Source organism: Geotrypetes seraphini, chromosome 10 (genome assembly GCF_902459505.1).
Source record: "Geotrypetes seraphini chromosome 10, aGeoSer1.1, whole genome shotgun sequence".
NCBI classification, from domain to species: domain Eukaryota; kingdom Metazoa; phylum Chordata; class Amphibia; order Gymnophiona; family Dermophiidae; genus Geotrypetes; species Geotrypetes seraphini.
Window position 1 is genome coordinate 120654488 of NC_047093.1, and position 19514 is coordinate 120674001.

The 19514-nt window shown below is 43.9% G+C and overlaps 1 protein-coding gene across 3 annotated transcripts in view; it reads left to right on the plus strand.

Moving 5' to 3' along the window:
• The window catches only part of LRRC4B (leucine rich repeat containing 4B), a 134876-nt gene extending 116206 nt beyond the window's left edge, over positions 1–18670 (plus strand). For all 3 annotated transcript variants that reach the window (XM_033959833.1, XM_033959831.1, XM_033959832.1), the window contains exon 2: positions 15489–18670. In XM_033959833.1, the coding sequence (XP_033815724.1) occupies positions 15549–17465 (1917 nt within the window). In that variant the 5' untranslated portion in view covers positions 15489–15548 and the 3' untranslated portion in view covers positions 17466–18670. The remainder of the gene's footprint in view (positions 1–15488) is intronic.
• The last annotated feature ends 844 nt before the right edge of the window (positions 18671–19514 follow it).

Sequence of the window (19514 nt, forward strand, 5' to 3'; positions counted from 1 at the left end):
TTGAGTAAGGACAACATTGAGGTCCCAAACCATAGGAGGCGGTTTGAGAGGAGGTTTGACATTGAAAAGTCCTTTCATGAATCTGGAAACCACTGGATGAGCAGAGAGGGGTTTCCCTTCAATAGGCTGATGGAAAGCCACAATTCCACTGAGATGGACTCGTATAGATGTAGACTTGAGGCCAGAATTGGATAAGTGCAAAAGATAGTCCAAAACAAAAGATAAGGAGGAATGCTGAGGCTCCTTATGATGAGAAAAACACCATGTAGAAAATCTAGTCCATTTTTTGGTGATAGCATTGTCTAGTGGTAAGCTTTCTAGAAGCTTCTAAAATGTCTCTTACAGATTGAGAAAACTGAAGAGGGGTTATGTTGAGAGGTACCAGGCTGTCATGTGTAGAGACTGCAGGTTGGGATGAAGCAGAGATCCTTGACTCTGTGTAAGCAAAGAAGGAAAAACTGGTAGAAAGTATGGCTCCCTGCTGCTGAGTTGAAGTAGAAGGGAGTACCAGGGTTGTCTCGGCCACCGAGGAGCGATTAGAATCATGGTGGCATGATCATTCTTCAACTTGACCAGAGTCTTGAGAATGAGAGGGAATGGAGGAAATGCGGAGAAGAAAAGATTTGTCCATTCCAGAAGAAAAGCATCTGCCTCAAGGCAGTGAGGAGAGTATATCCTGGAGCAGAACTGAGGCAGTTTGTAGTTGTGGGGAGCTGCAAAGAGATCTATCTGTGGCGTTTCCCACTGTGAAAAAATGTGATGAAGAGGAGAGGAATGGAGAGTCCATTCGTGAGGTTGCGGTAGACGACTTAAGTTGTCCAACAAGCAATTCTTTGCCCCTTGAATGTAGACAGCTTTGAGGAAGGTGTTGTGGTGGATTGCCCAGTCCCAAACCTCCAGAGCTTCTTGACAAAGGAAGGAAGACCCTATCCCTCTCTGTTTGTTGACATAATACATGGCGACTTGGTTGTCCATCCGAATTAGGACTACGGTGTCATGAAGTAGATGTTGAAAAGCATGGAGAGCTTTGAGGAACGCTCTGAGTTCCAACTGATTGATATGACACTGACGATCCGTACTGGTCCTGAGGCCTTGAGTACAGAGACCATCGAGATGAGCGCCCCAAGCATAGGTCGAAGAGTCTGTCGTGAGGACCTTCTGATGAGGGGGCGTTTGAAAAAGTAAGCCTCTGGAAAGATTGGAAGAGAGCATCCACCAACGGAGAGACTGCTTCAAAGAAGGAGTGACTGTGATGTGTAGAGAAAGAGGATCGCAAACATGCGTCCATTGAGATGCCAGGGTCCCCTGAGGAATTCTGAGGTGAAGTCTTGCAAAAGGAGTCAGGTGTACTGTGGAGGCCATGTGACCTAGGAGTACCATCATGTGTCTCGCTGAGATGGAAGATCGGAAGACACTGTATGACAGAGTTGAAGTAGAGCTTCCAGACGTTGCTGTGGAAGGAATGTTCTGAGTTGGACAGTGTCCAGAACAGCTCCAATGAATTGTAGAGTCTGTGAGGGTTGAAGCTGAGATTTGGGAAAATTGATCTCGAATCCCAAACTTTGGAGGAACCAGGTAGTCTGTTGGATCGCCACAATAACCCCTTGAGACGTGGAATCCTTGATGAGCCAGTCGTCAAGGTAGGGAAACACCTGAAGACCATGATTCCTTAGAGCTGTTGCTATCACTACCAGGCACTTGGTGAACACTCTGGGAGATGAGGCCAGGCCGAATGGTAGTACTCTGTATTGATAATGCAGATTCCTCAACCGAAATCTGAGGTACTGACGGGAGGCCGGATGAATGGGAATATGAGTGTAGGCCTCTTTGAGATCCAGAGAGCATAACCAGTCGTTCTGCTCGAGAAGGGGATAAAGGGATGCTAGGGACAACATTCAAAACTTTTCTTTGACTAGGAACTGTTGAGAGCCCTGAGATCCAGAATGGGTCGCAGATCGCCCGTCTTCTTCGGTACAAGGAAGTAACAGGAGTAAAACCCCCTGTTTTTCTGCTCCAAGGGAACTGATTCAATGGCATGGAGACGAAGCAGAGCTTGAGCTTCCTGAAGAAGAAGGGCAGTCTGGGATGGATTGGAAGGATACTCTCTTGGAGGAAGCTCTAGTGGAACCTGAGAGAAATGAAGAGAGTATCCTTCTCTGAGGATAGTAAGCACCCAGAGGTCGGTGGTAATTAACGTCAGTCGATCGTAAAAATGATGGAGACGACCTTCTATAGGGGGAAAATGAGACAGAGTCAGAACAGTGGAGGTTATGCTCTGTTTTAAACAGTCAAAAAGGCTGAGAAGCCTTAGGTGCAGCAGAAGATTGGGGTTTTTGCTGCTTCTGAGGTTGCTGCTACTTAAGAGGAGGGCTAGTATATGGAGCCAGTTTTGGAGCATAACGCCATTGGTAGATAAGAGCAGGGCGTGCAGGCTTGGCAGGAGCTGGCTTTGGCTTAGGTCTCACAATTGAAGCAAAAGATTTCTCATGGTCAGACAATTTCTTGGTGGCTGCTTCGATAGATTTATCAAAGAGGTCATTGCCCTCACAAGGAATGTTAGCTAAGCGGTCTTGAAGATTAGAGTCCATATCAATGGTACGAAGCCAGGCAAGATGACACATAGCCACAGAGCAAGCAGCTGCTCGAGCAGACAACTCGAATGCATCATAAGATGACTGGAGGAGATGCAACCGGAGTTGAGACAAAGAAGCAATAACCTTTTGAAATTCAAACTGCATTTGAGTATCCAGATAATGCAAGAACTTCGGCAATAAAGAAATCAGAAATTCAAAATAAGTGATGAATTGAAAATTATAATTGAGGACTTTAGAGGACATCATAGCATTTTGGTAGATGCGATGTCTGAATTTGTCCATAGTCTTCCCTTCCCTTCCAGGACAAACGGTGGCATAAACCTTGGAAGGATGGGACCTCTTTAAGGAGCACTCGACAAGGAGGGATTGATGAGATAACTGAGTGTTGTCAAATCCTTTGCGATGCACAGTTTTCCTGTCTCCATGCATCGACCAAAAGTCTGATTCAAAAGCTTATGAAGTGGAAGCTTGAGAGACTCTGCCGGAGACTGAGGAAGATGCATGACTTCTAGATACTCCTTAGAGTATTTTGAGCCAGTATCTAATTGAAGATTCAAGTCCACAGCCATCTGACGAAGGAAAGATGAGAAAGATAGCTGGTCTGCCAATGCTTTGTCTCGAGAAGGACTCGAGGACATCGATGCAGCATGAGTCGAAGATGAAGCTTTGGCATCAAAGGAACCTGGTGACTTGGACGAGGCAGTCGAAACTGGAATATCCTCGAGGTCCGGCATCGGAGACCTCGAACGAGGCGTCGGTGGCCTGGTTGAGGTTGGAGTAGATCGAGGCTTAGAGAAAGATGGTCTGTCCTGAGAAGAAGAACTATGCCTGGAATGATGCCTCGAGGAAGACCTCGAACTTCGATGAGAACTGTGTCGGGAACCAGATCTCGAGGATTGAGGAGACTTCTCCTCGAAGACGAGAGCAGCCGATGCCATCGGATGAATAGGACTAGAGGCTGTAGATCGAAACTCCAGAGGCTTGGAGGAGGAACCTCGATGCATTCCCAAAGACTCTGCTCCTTGTATAGAGTGTGAGGATTCCTGTCGATGCACTCGCAAAGAATCTGCTCCTTGCTTTACGTGCTTGGACGCCAGGCCAGACACTCGCAGAGACTCTGCTCCCTGCAAAGAGTGTGTAAGGTCAGACTGGGGTAAAGGAAGCGGCTCGACCTCGCGGGAGTCTGCTGAATGCCCAGGCTGGATAAGAGGAAGCAGTTTGGGTCCCATGTTAGTAAGGAACTGAATAAACTGCTTCTCTAACATGGTCTGGAAAGAAGCCGGCAAGGATGGATCCGCGTCTGAAACCGGACCACCTGCTTTGGCTGGAGGTTCCTTCGAGATAGTGTGAGTGTGCTTTGACCTGGGAGTCTTAGACACTTTAATCACCACTGGTGGAACTGACTGCTGAGCTATCTGACCTGAGGTAACAGTGGAAGATACAGCAGATGACGTTGAAGCAAGAGCCGCTGCAAACGACGAAGGTCTGATGAGGCTCGAGGTGGAAGGAGTAGGCGCAGAAGGAGCCTCGATAGGAGTAGAGGCCGAAGACGCCTTCGAAGTCGAGAGATCAGTAGAAGACTCCATCTCGAACAGCTTGTCCACCAAAATGCAACGACACTTGAAAGCACGAGGCTGAAGTGTTTGGCAAGGCAGGCACAACCTAGGATGATGTTTCAGCCCAAGGCACTTGAGGCAGCGTCCGTGAGGGTCTGTAAGAGAGATCGCGCGCTGATACTTGCTACACCTCTTAAAGCCCTTGGCAGGCCGGGACAAAGAAGGGAAAATAGGCACCGCAAGATCGAAGCCCTCAGGCTGCGGCCAAGCAGCCTGTCCCGGAAAACGAACGGAAGAAGAAAATTTTTTTTTTTTTTACTAAAAACAAAAGAAATAAACTATAAACAGCGATTCGTGAGGAAAAAAACACAAACCGCGGTTGAGAGATGGCACACAGGAATGAAGTTAAACGCAGAGAGTCATAGACGGACTTCTCGGCTCCGCGGAAAACTGAGAACTGAGGAGACACGCCCTGTGCTGGGCGAGAAAGCACTCGCGCATGCGCGGTGCGGACGACTCGAAACTTCGAGTTTCTTCAAGCAAGTCTGTTTGTGAGGCGTCCACATCCGGGCTCCATCGATGACGTCACCCATATGTGAGAATACCTGCCTGCTTGTCCTGGGATAAGCTGTATTACTAATTTAAGGGACTAGAGAAATATACCTATATCTCCATATCTAGAAGGAAAGAGAAACACACACATACACACATACACAGATACTGTATATCTAGGAACAGACAGTTTTAAACACAAAAGCATGAAAATTTTCATTTTCCCTAACCCATTCATTCCCTTCCGATCATTTCTGCCTACGTGTAATTTCAAGGCCAAAGTGCCTGGTATTAATTTTAACTCATTGTTTGGCTTCTGAAAGAAATTCCTAACATCGGCTCGGGCAAAGGAAGCCAGGCTATTCCACCATCGTTCAAAAAACAACCACCATGAAGCAAGGCCACCTTTGGAAATGTCGCTTGCACGATGCCCCTGATTTTCGTATAACCTCAGATCTTTAGCACAGCGTATTCCCCGCTTGGACTAGCTTAGACCTTGGTGACAGCAGCAGATTTCGGGGACAAGCAGGTCGATATTAAAAACGATTGAACTGGCCACTTGTTCGAAACTATTTGCTAATTTTCAATGGCACTTAAATGGTTTTCGCCCTGGAAATTAGCGGTTAGCGCCTAAGAGAAAGCCCGGTATTTTGGGGGCATTCCAGGGATGGAGTCTGAACTTGGCCACTTAAATGCCAGCGACCATAAAATGCAGTCCTATCTTTAAGGGATCCCGAGCCAGTCAGGTTTTCCTGATATCCATAATAAATATTCATGGGAGAGATTTGCATGGGAGCCCCAGGACAAGTATGGGAACCACTGAGTTAACCAATGGCCAGTTAAGCTCTGAATATCGACTCAGCTGGCCATGTGTTTGCTAGCATTGCTGAAACCCAGACATGAATATCCAGGAACAGGAATAATGCCACCAGCTGAGTTTTGACCCCAAGGTTTTTACTGAGGGCGTGTACGATCTCCAGTACATCGGCCTGGTTGGTGTAGTCTTGTTTACGTGCTAGCACTTTTCTTCAATATTCATCGTAATAGCTGCATATGGCTCATTGCTTATTGAACTTAGGGAGAATGTTGTAAGGCAGGAATTTACTAGGCAAAGTGAACACAAGGTGAAGTAACTAAATGAAGAAAATGGGACATCATTGGTGAATGGAAGTGCCAGATCTGTGGGTGCTAGAGCACCCCTAATATTCTTTTCAGTGCTAGTTCATGGTAGATAATAACATATTTCTATTACTGGGAACCCCCCCAGTTAAACATAGCGCAATGACAAATAGTCAAATAGAACATTAACAGCAGAAGATGATAAATTTCAAGATAAAAATTCTTTAAACAAGAATGTCTTTAAAAGTTTTCTACTGATCTTATTAAAATAGGGAGATCATTCCAAATTAAAGGAGCTAGCCAGTCTGCGCGAAACAGCTCCATCGGCAAGTGGCTAATCTAATCAATTGAATAGGAATTTTTGCAGTTGTCCGGATCTCAACACATCTGGGCAGGTAGAACCGACGTTTCAGCCATCATGCTTTTTTCAGGGTGTGCTGGGAGGTCTGCACTTTGTCTTTATATATAGTGGGTCCTCTAACCTGATTGGCTGGGGCTGGAGATGGGGGCTTAAGAAAACAGGAAGTCAGGAGCCATTATGGATGCTACATTAGGAGAAGGGAGAGAAGCTGGAGTGTGAACTTGCTAAACGTATAATTTGAAGTTGAAATGTTCCTTGTCCCTTCCTCCATCTCTGGTCACGTCCTTCTACCAATCTTCTTTCTGCTGTGCCGTGTCACAATCTTTCACTTCCATAGTTTAACTTTATTTATTATACCCAAATAATGGTGAAATATCTAAGTGGTTTACAAGAAGAAACATAATCATATGAAAGGGATAGGCAAGGGTAACATACAAGGAAGTCTAGAGTACAGTCAAAATCATTATAATGTAGGAAAAGAAAGCATTACTCTATGACCCAATGGTGGAAAGAATATAAGAATGAAAAACTGGAGGGTTTACTATGTAGGTAATATGTCCTACGGCTAGGTACATCAGTCTGTAGTTATCCTTCCAGCTGTGTCAACTAATCTGTGTTTAGAAGGGTCTTAAACTTCTTTCAAGAAGGATTTGGATGGAGTACAAGGGGAAGAGAGACTGGAGGTTTATGAAATACTAAAAAAAATGAAATGGAATGAAAATAAAGTAGGAATCTGTAGTGTGGGGCTCCCAATCTGGGGTGGGCTCGCACGAGATGGAATTTCAGAGGTTGTCCCTTAGTAACAAGTCACCACTCAATCAGCTGCCAGAATGCCTTGAGCAGTGGTAGTAGGTGGCTGTGATATTGCTTTTGGGGGGGGGGCAAACATTAATCAAATATTTCCTAGGGGTGTGGGGTATACAAAAGGTCAGAAGAGAAATGAATCTGGAGGTGAGTGGGAACAATGCTGTGAGGCGCAAAGGATGCATGATGAAGAGATCTAGATTTGATGTGTAAGACTCCTTGCAGTAGATCAGATGGGATATCACAGGCAAAGAGAATGGATTACGAAGATGTGATCAGATCTGACAGTGTAAGAAGATGCTCTTTAACTAGCTTTGAGATATGAGTAGGTTTGCACCAAAAGATGTATGAGGAGAGACTGGAAGCCCAGACTATGTATACTCTAGAGCAGTGGTAGGCAAACTCATTAGTCAAAAGAGCCAAAATCAGCAGTAGAACAATTAAGATTTCATTTGAGAGCCATACCCCGCGCCTAATTGTGCTACGATGGCTACGTCAACCCGACTGACACCCCGCTTGCCCGCACGTAGTCGAAATCGATTAGTGGCAGAGCCTAGAGAATGACACAGGGAAAAAAATTTGTCTCCGTCCCCGCAAACCATCTGATCCCATCTACACAAGCTTCAAATAGTTTTATACCAAAATTATATTAAAGTATAAAAAGACACAATAATCTGTACAATTGTCAATTTATAAATCAGCATCTTCTCCCCACTCTCTATTCCCCATTTCCCTTCAGCATCCTCAGCCCACTCTCTCTCCACTTCCCTTCAGCGCACGCACATAAAAACAAGCAAGCAATTTTATATCATTTTCATTCTATTCATTCATAGAAATTAAAGTCTAAATAATGCCAATCACATAAAACATGATTTTACAAAAATAATTCCTTGCACAGTCAAGCCTGCAAGGATTACTAGATGTCTTTCAGCAGCTCCCCTCCCTCCCTCCCTCCCCTTACCTTCGTGGTCAAGTCAAAATGATCTATTGAACCAGAACCAGAACGTACGCAGGTTAAGCTAGACTCAAATAGAGCACTGGTCTTTGACCTAAGGGCCGCTGTGGCAATTCTTATGTTCTTACCAACAATAAAAATTTTAAAACACAAAGCACAATTAATTGTTTTCCATGTGCAGTCTTTTACTTAAATTACGAAATATTCTTCAAGTAAATAGTACTGATGTAAATATGGTCTATGTCCCTTTCTTACTCAACTGAGATTTAAAATGATTTTTGTTTTTACCCACTAGAGCCCTCTTCCTTTCTTGTGAAAATGGGCAGCACCAGGAGAAAGAACGAAGGAGAGGCACAAGGTTATTATATTGAAATAATGTGCCTCCTTTCTGTATGTTTTCTTCACATACTTTCTCAAGGTATTTAGCATAACACTAATAAAACAGCGATTGGCTGGCCAAGAACTTCTTCTCCGATGTCAGCATTGACGTCAGGTGGCAAAGTTTGGTCAGCCCTGCACTTCAGCATCCTCTTTATAGGGAAGGGAAGCAGGCTGAGCACCCTTGCTCTAGATGAGCTGTGAGCCACACTCAAGTTGCCATAGAGCCACATGCGGCTTGCGAGCCGCAGTTTGCCGACCACTACCCTAGAAGAAAGGAGGGACAGGGAAGATATGATTCAGACGTTCAGATACTTGAAAGGTATTTTCCAGAGAAAGGATAATGATAAAACCAGAGGACATAATTTGAGGTTGAGGGGTGGTAGACTCAAGAGCAATGTAAGGAAATTCTTCTTTACGGAGAGCCTGGTGGATGCCTGGAATGTGCTCCTGAGAGAGGTGGTGGAGATGAAAACGGTGATTGAGTTCAAAAAAGCATGGGATGAACACAGAGGATCTAGAATCAGAAGAAATTAGTAAATACTGAAGAACTAAGGCCAGTAATGGGCACACTTACATGGTCTGTGCCTGTATATGGCCGTTTGGGGGAGAATGGGCTGGGGAGGGCTTCAATGGCTGGGAGGGTGTAGATGGACTGGAGTGAGCTTTGACAGAGACTTCAGTAGTCGGAACCTAAGAACAGTACCAAGCAGAGCTTTAGATTCTTGCCCAGAAATAGCTAAGGAGAACCCCCCCAACAAATTTTTAGATTGAATCAGGTTGGGCAGATTAGACGGAAAATTCAGGTCTTTATCTGCCATCATCTACTATGTTACTGTGTTAGTAGGAAAAAAGTTAGAATATTATCTAGAAGGGCATCAAGAATTCTAAGTGAGTCTACCAAAGAGATCAGCGAATCCGGGCCAGACATGGGAATGTGAGTGGGTTGTTCCGGGGAGTAAGGCTACAGTTTCTGTGGGGGGCCATTTTAAGCCTTTAGTAGCAAATCTGTGACAAATTATATTCAGCTTATTAAAGATTTTGGAAAGGGCTTGTTGACTGCATGAAAGAAAGAGTAAGTGGATGTTGACCGCTAAGATGTGAAAAGCAATGTCAAGCAGTTGAATTAAAAAGGCAATAGGCCCTAGAACAAAGTTAAAAAGAATCGGTCTCACAAGATATCACAGGGGAAATTAGAATTTGTTATTTTTGTGAAGAAGGAGAATGGGGTTTCCTTCCATTTCCCTTCAATTCAAGCCCTGACCACAGCTCCTCTCAATACTGGAATTTAAATATCTGTTAGTCCTGAGCTTTATCTGTCTAATCACTACAGCTTCCCATTCAGCTCCTGCAATATTATAGAAAGCTTAAAATCATTAAGAAAGTGAAAGGTTCCCAAGCCACAAGATGTGAGTGAAAACATTAGAAGCAGAGCCTTGAAGACCTGGTCATCAAGCCTCATCTAGCAGGGTTTGTGTTACCAGAGATTGTCACATTTACTTGGCTAATTGTGCACTTGAACAATTGGTTAGAGCCTAAGAACATAAGAGTTGCTATACTGAGGCGGACCAAAGATCCATTAAACCCAGTATCCTGTTTACAACAGTGGCCAATCCAGTTCACAAGTACCTGGCAAGATCCCACGAAGTAAAAGAGATTTTATGCTGCTTATCCTAGGAATGAGCTGTGGATTTTTCCAAAGTCCGTTTCAAAAACGGCTTATGGATTTTTATTTATTTATTTAAAAAATTTATATACCGCATAAAAACTATGCGGTTTACAAAATTACATGCATACATATTAAAAATAAAACATGTTTCGACAGAACAAACACAATAAAAACATTAACTAACAGTATCATTTTAAAAACCTTCTTTCAAATTCATCCAAGATGGAAAGACAATATACCATAAAAACATGTCAGGACATTTCTTGCCTAAAACACAATTAGACATCCCCTTTCCCTAGTCATGTAGCCCTCACAACTCCCTTGCAAGACCCATGGAGAAGAGCTTTTTACCCCACTGGCCCCCCCCCAGCGGTGACTTCAGTACTTCCAACTCACTCAATACTAGAACTGGGACCCTTCATTCACAACTACTTAGGAATTTCTGCCTTAAACAACCCTTCCCCCCAGATTATATTCCTCTTAAGCTCTGACATAGCTAGTCTGGCCACTGCAGTAAGGGTCCTTCACTAGATTCCATTCACAAAGTGACACTCTTGAGCAATGACCAGGACTCTCTCCCCTTAGGGGTTGGGGGGGATGAACTAGACCTACATAGTGAGTGCTCTGAGGGAAGTGGTGGAGAGGACAACGGTGATGGAATTCAAAAAAGCATGGGATAAACATAGAGGATCTCTAATTAGAAAACGAAGGATGTAAATTAAAGAACTAAGGCCGGTATTGGACAGATCTACACGGTCTGTGTCCCATATGTGGTGATTTGGTATAGGATGGGCAGGGGAGGGTAACATAGTAGATGACAGCAGTTAAAGACCCAAATAGTCCATCCAGTCTGCCCAACCCGATTCAATCTAAAATTTTTTTTTTTTCTTCTTAGCTATTTCTGGGCAACAATCCATAGTTCTGCCCGGTACTGTGCTTAGGTTCCAACTACTGAAGTCTCCGTCAATGGGAACTCCACTAACTTGGAACATGAGGATGTTACTGGCCAGACTTTATGGTAGATATCCTGCAAACAGGATGGCTGGAGTGAGCTTGGACAGCAACTTCAGCATTTGGAACCCAGGACAATACCAGGTGGACTTTGCAGTCTATGACCCAGAAATAGCAAAGAAGAGACAAGTTAATTTAATCATGTGTTTGTAATGGGTATAACTAATGGGCAGACTGGATGGACTGTTCAGGTCTTTATCTGCCATCATTTACTATGTTACACAAGCTGGAGATCACACCGTGAATACCCAAAGCATCAGTTAACTGTGATAATGCAGCCAGTCAAGGGATGACGGTTTTCCCTGCTCCATTTCCCTGGCTAAAACCCAACTTTCATCTGACTTTTGAGTATTGATCCATGAAAAAGAGCAGTTGTTTAATCTTCCTGCAGCCTCCACAGCAGACTCAGGGTGAACTGGTCTTGCATAACATGTGAACCACGTGGCCAGCTTCTTTTGTCCCTCAGTTTTTCTACTTTCTCTTAAATGTCAATTTTTCTGCAAAAACAAGTCCTTTCCCTTATAATTCCTGTGAAAACATCACTTATGAAAACCAAATGTTGTCACTCCCAGTCCCTTCCTCTTATCACAGAGAACCTGCGAATATTCACACCTTGTGCCGCGGTTTTGAACAACCATAAGAAGAGTTAATTGGCCGAACAACCTCTTTTCCATCCATCAACAGATGAGAGAGAGAGAGACAGACAGAGAAACAGAGAGAGAGAGAGAGAGAGAGAGAGATAAAAATGCAGGGGGAATATCAGTAAAACGAGAAGAAGAAAGTGGTGAATGTGTCGGACTCCACATGTTCCAGAGATGGTGTAGAGCTCAAAAGGAAAAAAGAGGGAAAGAAAGAAAGATGAAGAATAAAAAGGATTAGGCGAGGGAAGAACTAAGACATCCACGGTACTGATTGATCCAGGATCCTTTTTGCATGCCGGAGTTTCATGCAACTTTCATAATTCTGGGGCACAGAAAATAGTGCAGAAGATAAAAATGTATCTTAAAAAAATGAACCTTGATTCAAGTCAAGAGTCGGGCTGAATATGGTAAAGCACAAGGTATTTATGTAGGCGCCCATACCTCCATTAAAAATGGCGTCCAACGGTATTTTTAACCGATATTTGAGGTGCATACCAGCACCTAGAAAATTGGTGCTGGAATCACACCTACATAGGCGTTTTAGGCCGCCAAATGCCAACGTAGGTATGGCCATCGCCTACGTAAGTGCGATCCACGCAAAGACAGGCACCAGAAATGTATGCCAAGAAAACCCTGGCATTCATTTCCGGTGCCTATCTTTCATGTCGACACGATTCTGAAATTGATACTGGCACTGGTTCGAGAATCTGGGCCCATGTGAGATATATTTCCCCTGAATTGTATAAAAGGTAACCCAGATCTGGGTGCAGATCCCATATGCTTTGCAAACTAATTAATGTTAATTGGTGGTGTTCTATACCTTGAGCACCTAAATTGTCTTGTGCTTCAAGGGCAGATCAGGAGTGCTCCCAAAATGAAGGCAGTTGTACAATAGGGTCCTTTACGAACCCAAATGCCATCAGTTCAGCACCAGAATTCACATCAGGTTTAGGTGCTATAGTAGACAGGGCACTCAGTCCGGAGCACCCTATAGAGGGACACTTAGCTTGGATTCCTACCTTTCAGCACTATTTATAAAATCACCCCCCCCCCCCCCCAATTATGGACTGTAACTTGCACAGATAACTTATAGACACAGTTGAGGTAGCTGAGAAGCAAAGACTCACCTAAACTGACCCCTAGGAATCCCATCTCTGCTTTCCAAAATGACACCCCAGTAATGTCTCCTCACACTTTCGGAGCATCTGCAGACCCTGCGGTGTTATAATATACAACAAACAGGCTTACACACAGAAAAAGCTTGAAAATGATGTGTAACAAGGCTAAAAGACTCGCATAAGACTAGGCTTACTGGGTCAGACCAATGGTCCATCAAGCCCAGTAGCCCGTTCTCACGGTGGCCAATCCAGGTCACTAGTACCTGGCCAAAACCCAAGGAGTAGCAAAAGTCTGTACTACCGATCTAGGGCAAGCAGCGGCTTCCCCCTTGTCTTTCTCAATAACAGACTTTGGGGCTTTTCCTCCAGGAACATGTCCAAACCTTTCTTAAAACCACCTACTACACTATCCGCTCTTACCACATCCTCTGGCAACATGTTCCAGAGCTTAACTATTCTCCGAGTGAAAAAAAATTTCCTCCTATTGGTTTTAAAAGTATTTCCCTGTAACTGGATAGCAGGAAATCACACAGAGGAGTGGATATCGTATTTTAATGAGTATAATTTATAAGACCATTTAGATGACAACAGATATCTCTACAGACATTTAGGGGCTGTTTTACTAAAGGTTAGCACGCACTAACAGACATTTTCACATGGCTGTTTAATAGGAAACACGCAGTTAGAACATGTGAAGCCTTAGGAAACAGGCACCCTAGATATTTGTATTCACTGGATCTCAGAAACAACCTGCGGCCAGAAAGTGGGGATCTGTTATTGTCTTTGCAGCTAACAGATCACAGGAGACTGTGGAGGTCATAAGATCAGTCGATGCCAACACTTGTATTATGATGATGGAGAAGATGACTCTAAAGTCCTATATTATCTCAATGTTGATATTTTTCAGCATCGTGTCTCTGTGAATCCCGGGCTGCAGGGTCTCCATAGCCTTCCAGTCAAGATTTGTTGTGGCTTTGCTACAATCCCCAGTTGTTACGGTACACAGAGTCCTGCAGTGGTTGAAAAGACACCAGAACCTGCAAACACTTCTCTGCAGCTTTCACTGCAGTCAGCATTTTTATTCTTCCATTAGCTTAAGCTCTTTCAAATACAATTTTTTAATGCAGCAGATATAAAACCAAATGTGTCAGTGGGCAGCTAAATTTAACACCCAGTGAAGTCAAACTAGGCACCTAACTCACAACCCCTTAGCACAAAACAAGCTTTCTGTGGTTCCCCCCAGATCCACCTTCAGGTCTCCAAATTTCCTCTAGGCTTTTTCCCTGGTGAATGGGATCAATTACCCTAGGGTGCCCACTATGTATGCATGGTTCCAGCAGCTGTTTTTTTTATGCAAAACATAAGCAGTCAGGAGTCCAGCTGGAAGACATCTGTCATGGTACACTTTCCATAGGACAAGACTGTAAAGGACACAGGCGGAGGGGGAGAATCAGAGCGAAGATGAAATTGCAAGAGGACCTTGTGAGACTGAAAGACTGGGCACCAAAATTGCAGATGACGTGTAATGTGAACAAGTGCAAAGTGATGCATGTGAGAAATCCGAACTATAGCTATGTGATGCTGGGTTCTGTGGTAGGAAAAGGATCTCAGTTAGAGCGCTGGGCACCATGGACCACGGGTCTGACCCAGCAGCGGCAATTCTTATGTTCTTAGGTGTCATTGTTGAGGATACAATGAAACCCTCAGCAACAACTAAGAAAGCAAATAGGATATTAGGAATTATCAGGAAAGGAATGGACAGACGAGGCTATTCACTTCTCCTTTCAGCTCAGTTGGGTTTTCAGGGATATCCCTAATGAATATGCATGAGAGACATTTACATATAATGGATGTGACAGGTATGCAAAATCTCTCTCATGCATATTCATTAGGGATATCCTGAAAATCCAAGTGGCTGGTGGTCCCCCAGGTCAAGATTGGGAACCATTGTTTTAGCTGAAGGGCCAGATTTTCTTCATTTAAGTCCAATTTCTAGCAGGCATTGGTTTTAAGATTATTCAAAATAATAGTGGTGAAAATGGGGGGAGGAGGTGGCAGGAGAAGAACTTCTCATTTTCATTACAGGATGCATTTTACCCCTGGTGAAGATGGGAAAAATCAAGATGGGGGAAGAGATGTTGGATTTAGCTCAGGACTTTTATCAGCAGACACTAATTTGAGGATGACTGCACCTCCGTGCTCAGCTCTGCCCTCTTCTTTTACCTCATTTTCTGCTCCCCCTTGGTCGCTCCACACCTGGACCTCTTAGGAAAAGCAATAGTCAACTGTCTGGAACTTTAATGATATTGACAGATGGCCAGCCAAGACTTTATCTGATGCCCAGGAAGTTCATTTCACCTCGGATGTAGCCCAGGATTTCAAGACAGAGTTGCATTGGTGAAATCCTGAGGTATCAGTCTATGGCATTGAGTCTATTGCAGTCTCTTGGTCATTGTAGGCTCATAATTTGATTTACTTTCTTTGTCTTTCATTCCCGCTAAGTGAATATTTTCTAAATCACTTTCTAAATATTGTCAGTGTAAAATTAATCCAAGCAAACTGTACGATATGAGCTTTAGAGCGCTAGTGGCCTTCCAATGTCATTCAATAATTCTTAGGCTGGTTTGAGAAAAGTGTTGCAGTTTAGAAAGCATTCAGCTTTCATCAGCAAATGTTTATCTCCTTGTGTACTCCTATGTCTAACAAGAATTCCTCTCTCTTTCTCTCTAGTCACTGGACACCCCAAGAGCACTTCCCGCAGGACCTGCCACTAAAGCATGAACGTTGAAAATGGCCACCCACCGCTGCAGCCACAGGATACTGGAGCAGGAGCTCTTTAGAATGGTTTGGAAGTTGACCGTGTTAATCTTGTGGTTATCATCACTGGCACTGGGAGGGACCTCACCTACTTCTTGTCCAGCCTCTTGTTCCTGTAGTAACCAGGCCAGTCGTGTGGTTTGCACTCGTCGGGAACTGGTGGAGGTGCCAGAGAGCATCTCTGTGAACACAAGATACCTGAATCTCCAGGAGAATAATATTCAGGTCATCAAGACTGACACATTCAAGCACTTACGCCACCTGGAAATCTTGCAGCTCAGCAAGAATTTAATCCGTATGATTGAGGTAGGAGCTTTCAATGGACTGCCCAATCTGAACACTCTGGAGCTTTTTGATAATCGCTTAACCACTGTCCCCACCCAAGCTTTTGAATACCTTTCCAAGCTACGGGAGCTGTGGCTGAGGAATAACCCCATTGAAAGTATCCCATCATATGCCTTCAATCGTGTTCCGTCTCTTCGGAGACTTGACTTGGGGGAACTGAAGAAGCTGGAGTATATTTCAGAAGCTGCCTTTGAAGGACTTGTAAATCTAAGGTATCTTAATTTGGGTATGTGCAACTTGAAAGATATACCCAACCTGACTGCACTGGTGAGGTTGGAAGAGCTAGAATTATCAGGGAACCGACTAGAAATGATTCGGCCTGGCTCATTCCAGGGCCTGACCAGTCTTCGGAGGCTATGGCTAATGCACGCTCAGGTGGCCATCATTGAACGTAATGCTTTTGATGACCTGAAATCTTTAGAGGAACTCAATCTGTCACACAATAATCTTATGTCCCTTCCTCATGACTTATTCACACCCTTGCACAGACTGGAGCGGGTACACCTAAACCACAACCCTTGGCACTGTAACTGTGATGTGCTATGGTTGAGTTGGTGGTTGAAAGAGACGGTACCAAACAACACTACCTGCTGTGCACGCTGCCACTCCCCACCCAACTTAAAGGGTCGTTACATCGGAGAGCTGGATCAGAGTCATTTCACTTGCTATGCCCCCGTCATTGTGGAACCCCCCACAGACCTCAATGTAACAGAAGGCATGGCTGCTGAGTTGAAATGCCGGACAGGGACCTCGATGACCTCTGTTAATTGGCTAACGCCAAATGGAACCCTAATGACCCATGGATCCTACCGGGTCCGTATTTCGGTCTTGCATGACGGTACACTAAACTTCACAAATGTTACCGTGCAGGACACTGGCCAGTATACATGCATGGTAACCAACTCAGCGGGAAACACCACCGCATCGGCAACGCTTAATGTGTCTGCAGCAGACCCCTCTGCCACTGGATACACCTATTTTACGACAGTTACTGTGGAAACCATGGAAACTATCCAGGATGAATTGAAGCCCTCAGAGAAAGAGCCAGGTCCAACCCCTGGATGGGAAATAACCTATTCGACCACATCACTAACACCTCACAGCACCCGGTCAACTGAAAGAACCTTCACCATTCCCATCACAGACATCACTGAAGACATCATGAAAGATCTGGATGATGTGATGAAGACCACAAAAATCATAATTGGCTGCTTTGTGGCCATTACTTTCATGGCAGCAGTCATGCTGATTGTTTTTTACAAACTGCGCAAGCAACATCAGCTGCACAAGCACCATGGCCCGACTAGGACCATAGAAATCATCAACGTGGAAGATGAGATCCCCACCAGCAACCCAGGAGATAATCACTTAGCACTGCCGGCCATTGAACACGACCACCTCAACCATTACACCGCCTTCAAGGCCCACTATAACAACAACACAGGCACCCTGAACTGTGCCAAAAACCCTATCCTCAACTCCATCCATGAACCTCTGCTCTTCAAGAGCACTTCCAAGGAGAACGTGCAAGAGACACAGATCTAGATCCTCAGTGGGCCTGCAGAGAACTGAATAGTGAACTCCAAAGCAGCTCCAACCCGGAACCACACATGGCCTCTCTCGTTTAAACCTTTTCCATAAGAAAAATCTCAAAAATTTCTTTTACAGTTCCCAAATTCCCAGAGAAGGCCAGTTTCACCTGTAAGTGAATTTGCTGACTCAATGCAGAATTATTTTGATATCAATGCGGGAAAGATGTTTCACTATACAACTACCTGATGTATTAGTAAAAAAAAAACCAAACAAAAAAATTAAAAAAAAAACAAGAAAAAAAGAACAAAAACAAAACAAAAAATTGTCTTGAAAAGAAATGAAAGAAAAAAAAAGCTTATTTTGTGGTACAGCTGTTTATGTGAAATTCTATTTCAGATCTATTTTCATCAAGGAAAAGTATTATGGAACATGTGCGATTGTAACGGGAATCAATCATGAGATTACTGAGGCAGCAAATTACATCTTTTTTATTAATGGTATTACTGAGGAATGACTGGTGAGTGATTCTAGTCCCCAGGTCTGCGAGAGACAGGCACTGATCAGCCCTCTTTCAGAGCAGGAGGGCTTTTTTTTAATTTGTAATAGCAGGGAGGGTAGGAGGGTTGGGTTTGGACATGAGCATAAAGGAGTATGCCAGGGGGAGAGTTTCGCCCTCTGTGATCTCAAACTCTTCCCACTTTCTTACTTTTAATAAAATTCCATGAAAAGGTGTTTACACACATTGGAAACAACCCGATTTTGAAGAATTCTGTGCCATAACCCTTTATCAATGTGACAAATCCTTCAGAACTTTGTGTTCAGTCCTCGATATGGAAAGACAGAACTGTAAAAACCCCAAGGAACAGAGGAATTGACAAGGTGTTTTATTTCGTTTGAGGAAACATTTAGAGCCCTGGAAAAGTCTAGGCAGGGCGTCCAGAGATGGAGCAATCTCCAATTGCGATTATTTGTGTCATATTGTCCTGGTGTGACGGAAGCTGAATGCGCTGTGAACAGATCCCCACTTTTCTGTTTTTTATCATTTTGAGGGTATTTTTGTTTTGTTTTCGTTTCATAATCTATTTTTTTGCTGTTTATTTTCAGGGGAGTTTTTTTGGTTTGTCTGATTTCGTTTAGTGTGGGAAAATTTAACTAATGCCAGTCGCTTTGTATGAGGAACTGAAAAAAGGTCAGTTCCGGTCAACTTTACCACAATCTGAGAAAAATGAAATAATAAAAAAAAATCTAAAAGATGAACTATTTGTGTAATTCACAGCAGTTGTGTGTGTAAAGCTGTTGAAACAAGTGTCACACCAGGCCAGGCAGTGACACCCTCCCTACCCCAGTCCACCCACCACCTCTCCATGCCTGTGTAGGGTACAGGGGGGAGAATTTATTTGAAGCGTTTCATCTGTCTAGAAGGAAATTTCACATACTGCAAACACTGCATTTCACAGCACCAGAACTGTTCCAAAACAAGATCCTTACATGAGGCATAAGCATAGTTTGGGGCAGCATTGCCCGCCCCCCCCCTCCAAAAAAAAAGTTGTCATACCAGAATAGATAAGCCAGTCCCCCATTCCAGATTAATTCACACTGCCTCTTCCTCATCGTATAACCCATGGAAACTTAACATAGTAAATGACAGCAGATAAAGACCTGAACGGTCCATCCAGTTTGCCCAGTAGTTATACCCATTACAAATACATGATTAAATTAACTTGTCTTTTCTTTGATATTTCTGGGCCATCCAAGCTCACTCCAGCCTATCCAACCATCCTGTTTGAAGGATATCTACCATAAAGTCTGGCCAGTAACATCCTCATGTTCCAAGTTAGTGGAGTTCCCATTTATGCTCTCCCCAGCCCAATCCTACACCAAATCATCACATATGGGACACACACCGTGGAAGTCTGTCCAGTACCGGCCTTAATTCTTTAATTTACATCCTTCGTTTTCTAATTAGAGATCCTCTATGTTTATCCCACGCTTTTTGAATTCCATCACCGTTTTCCTCTCTGCCACTTCCTTAGGAAAGCAAAAGCAGATAACGACCATAGG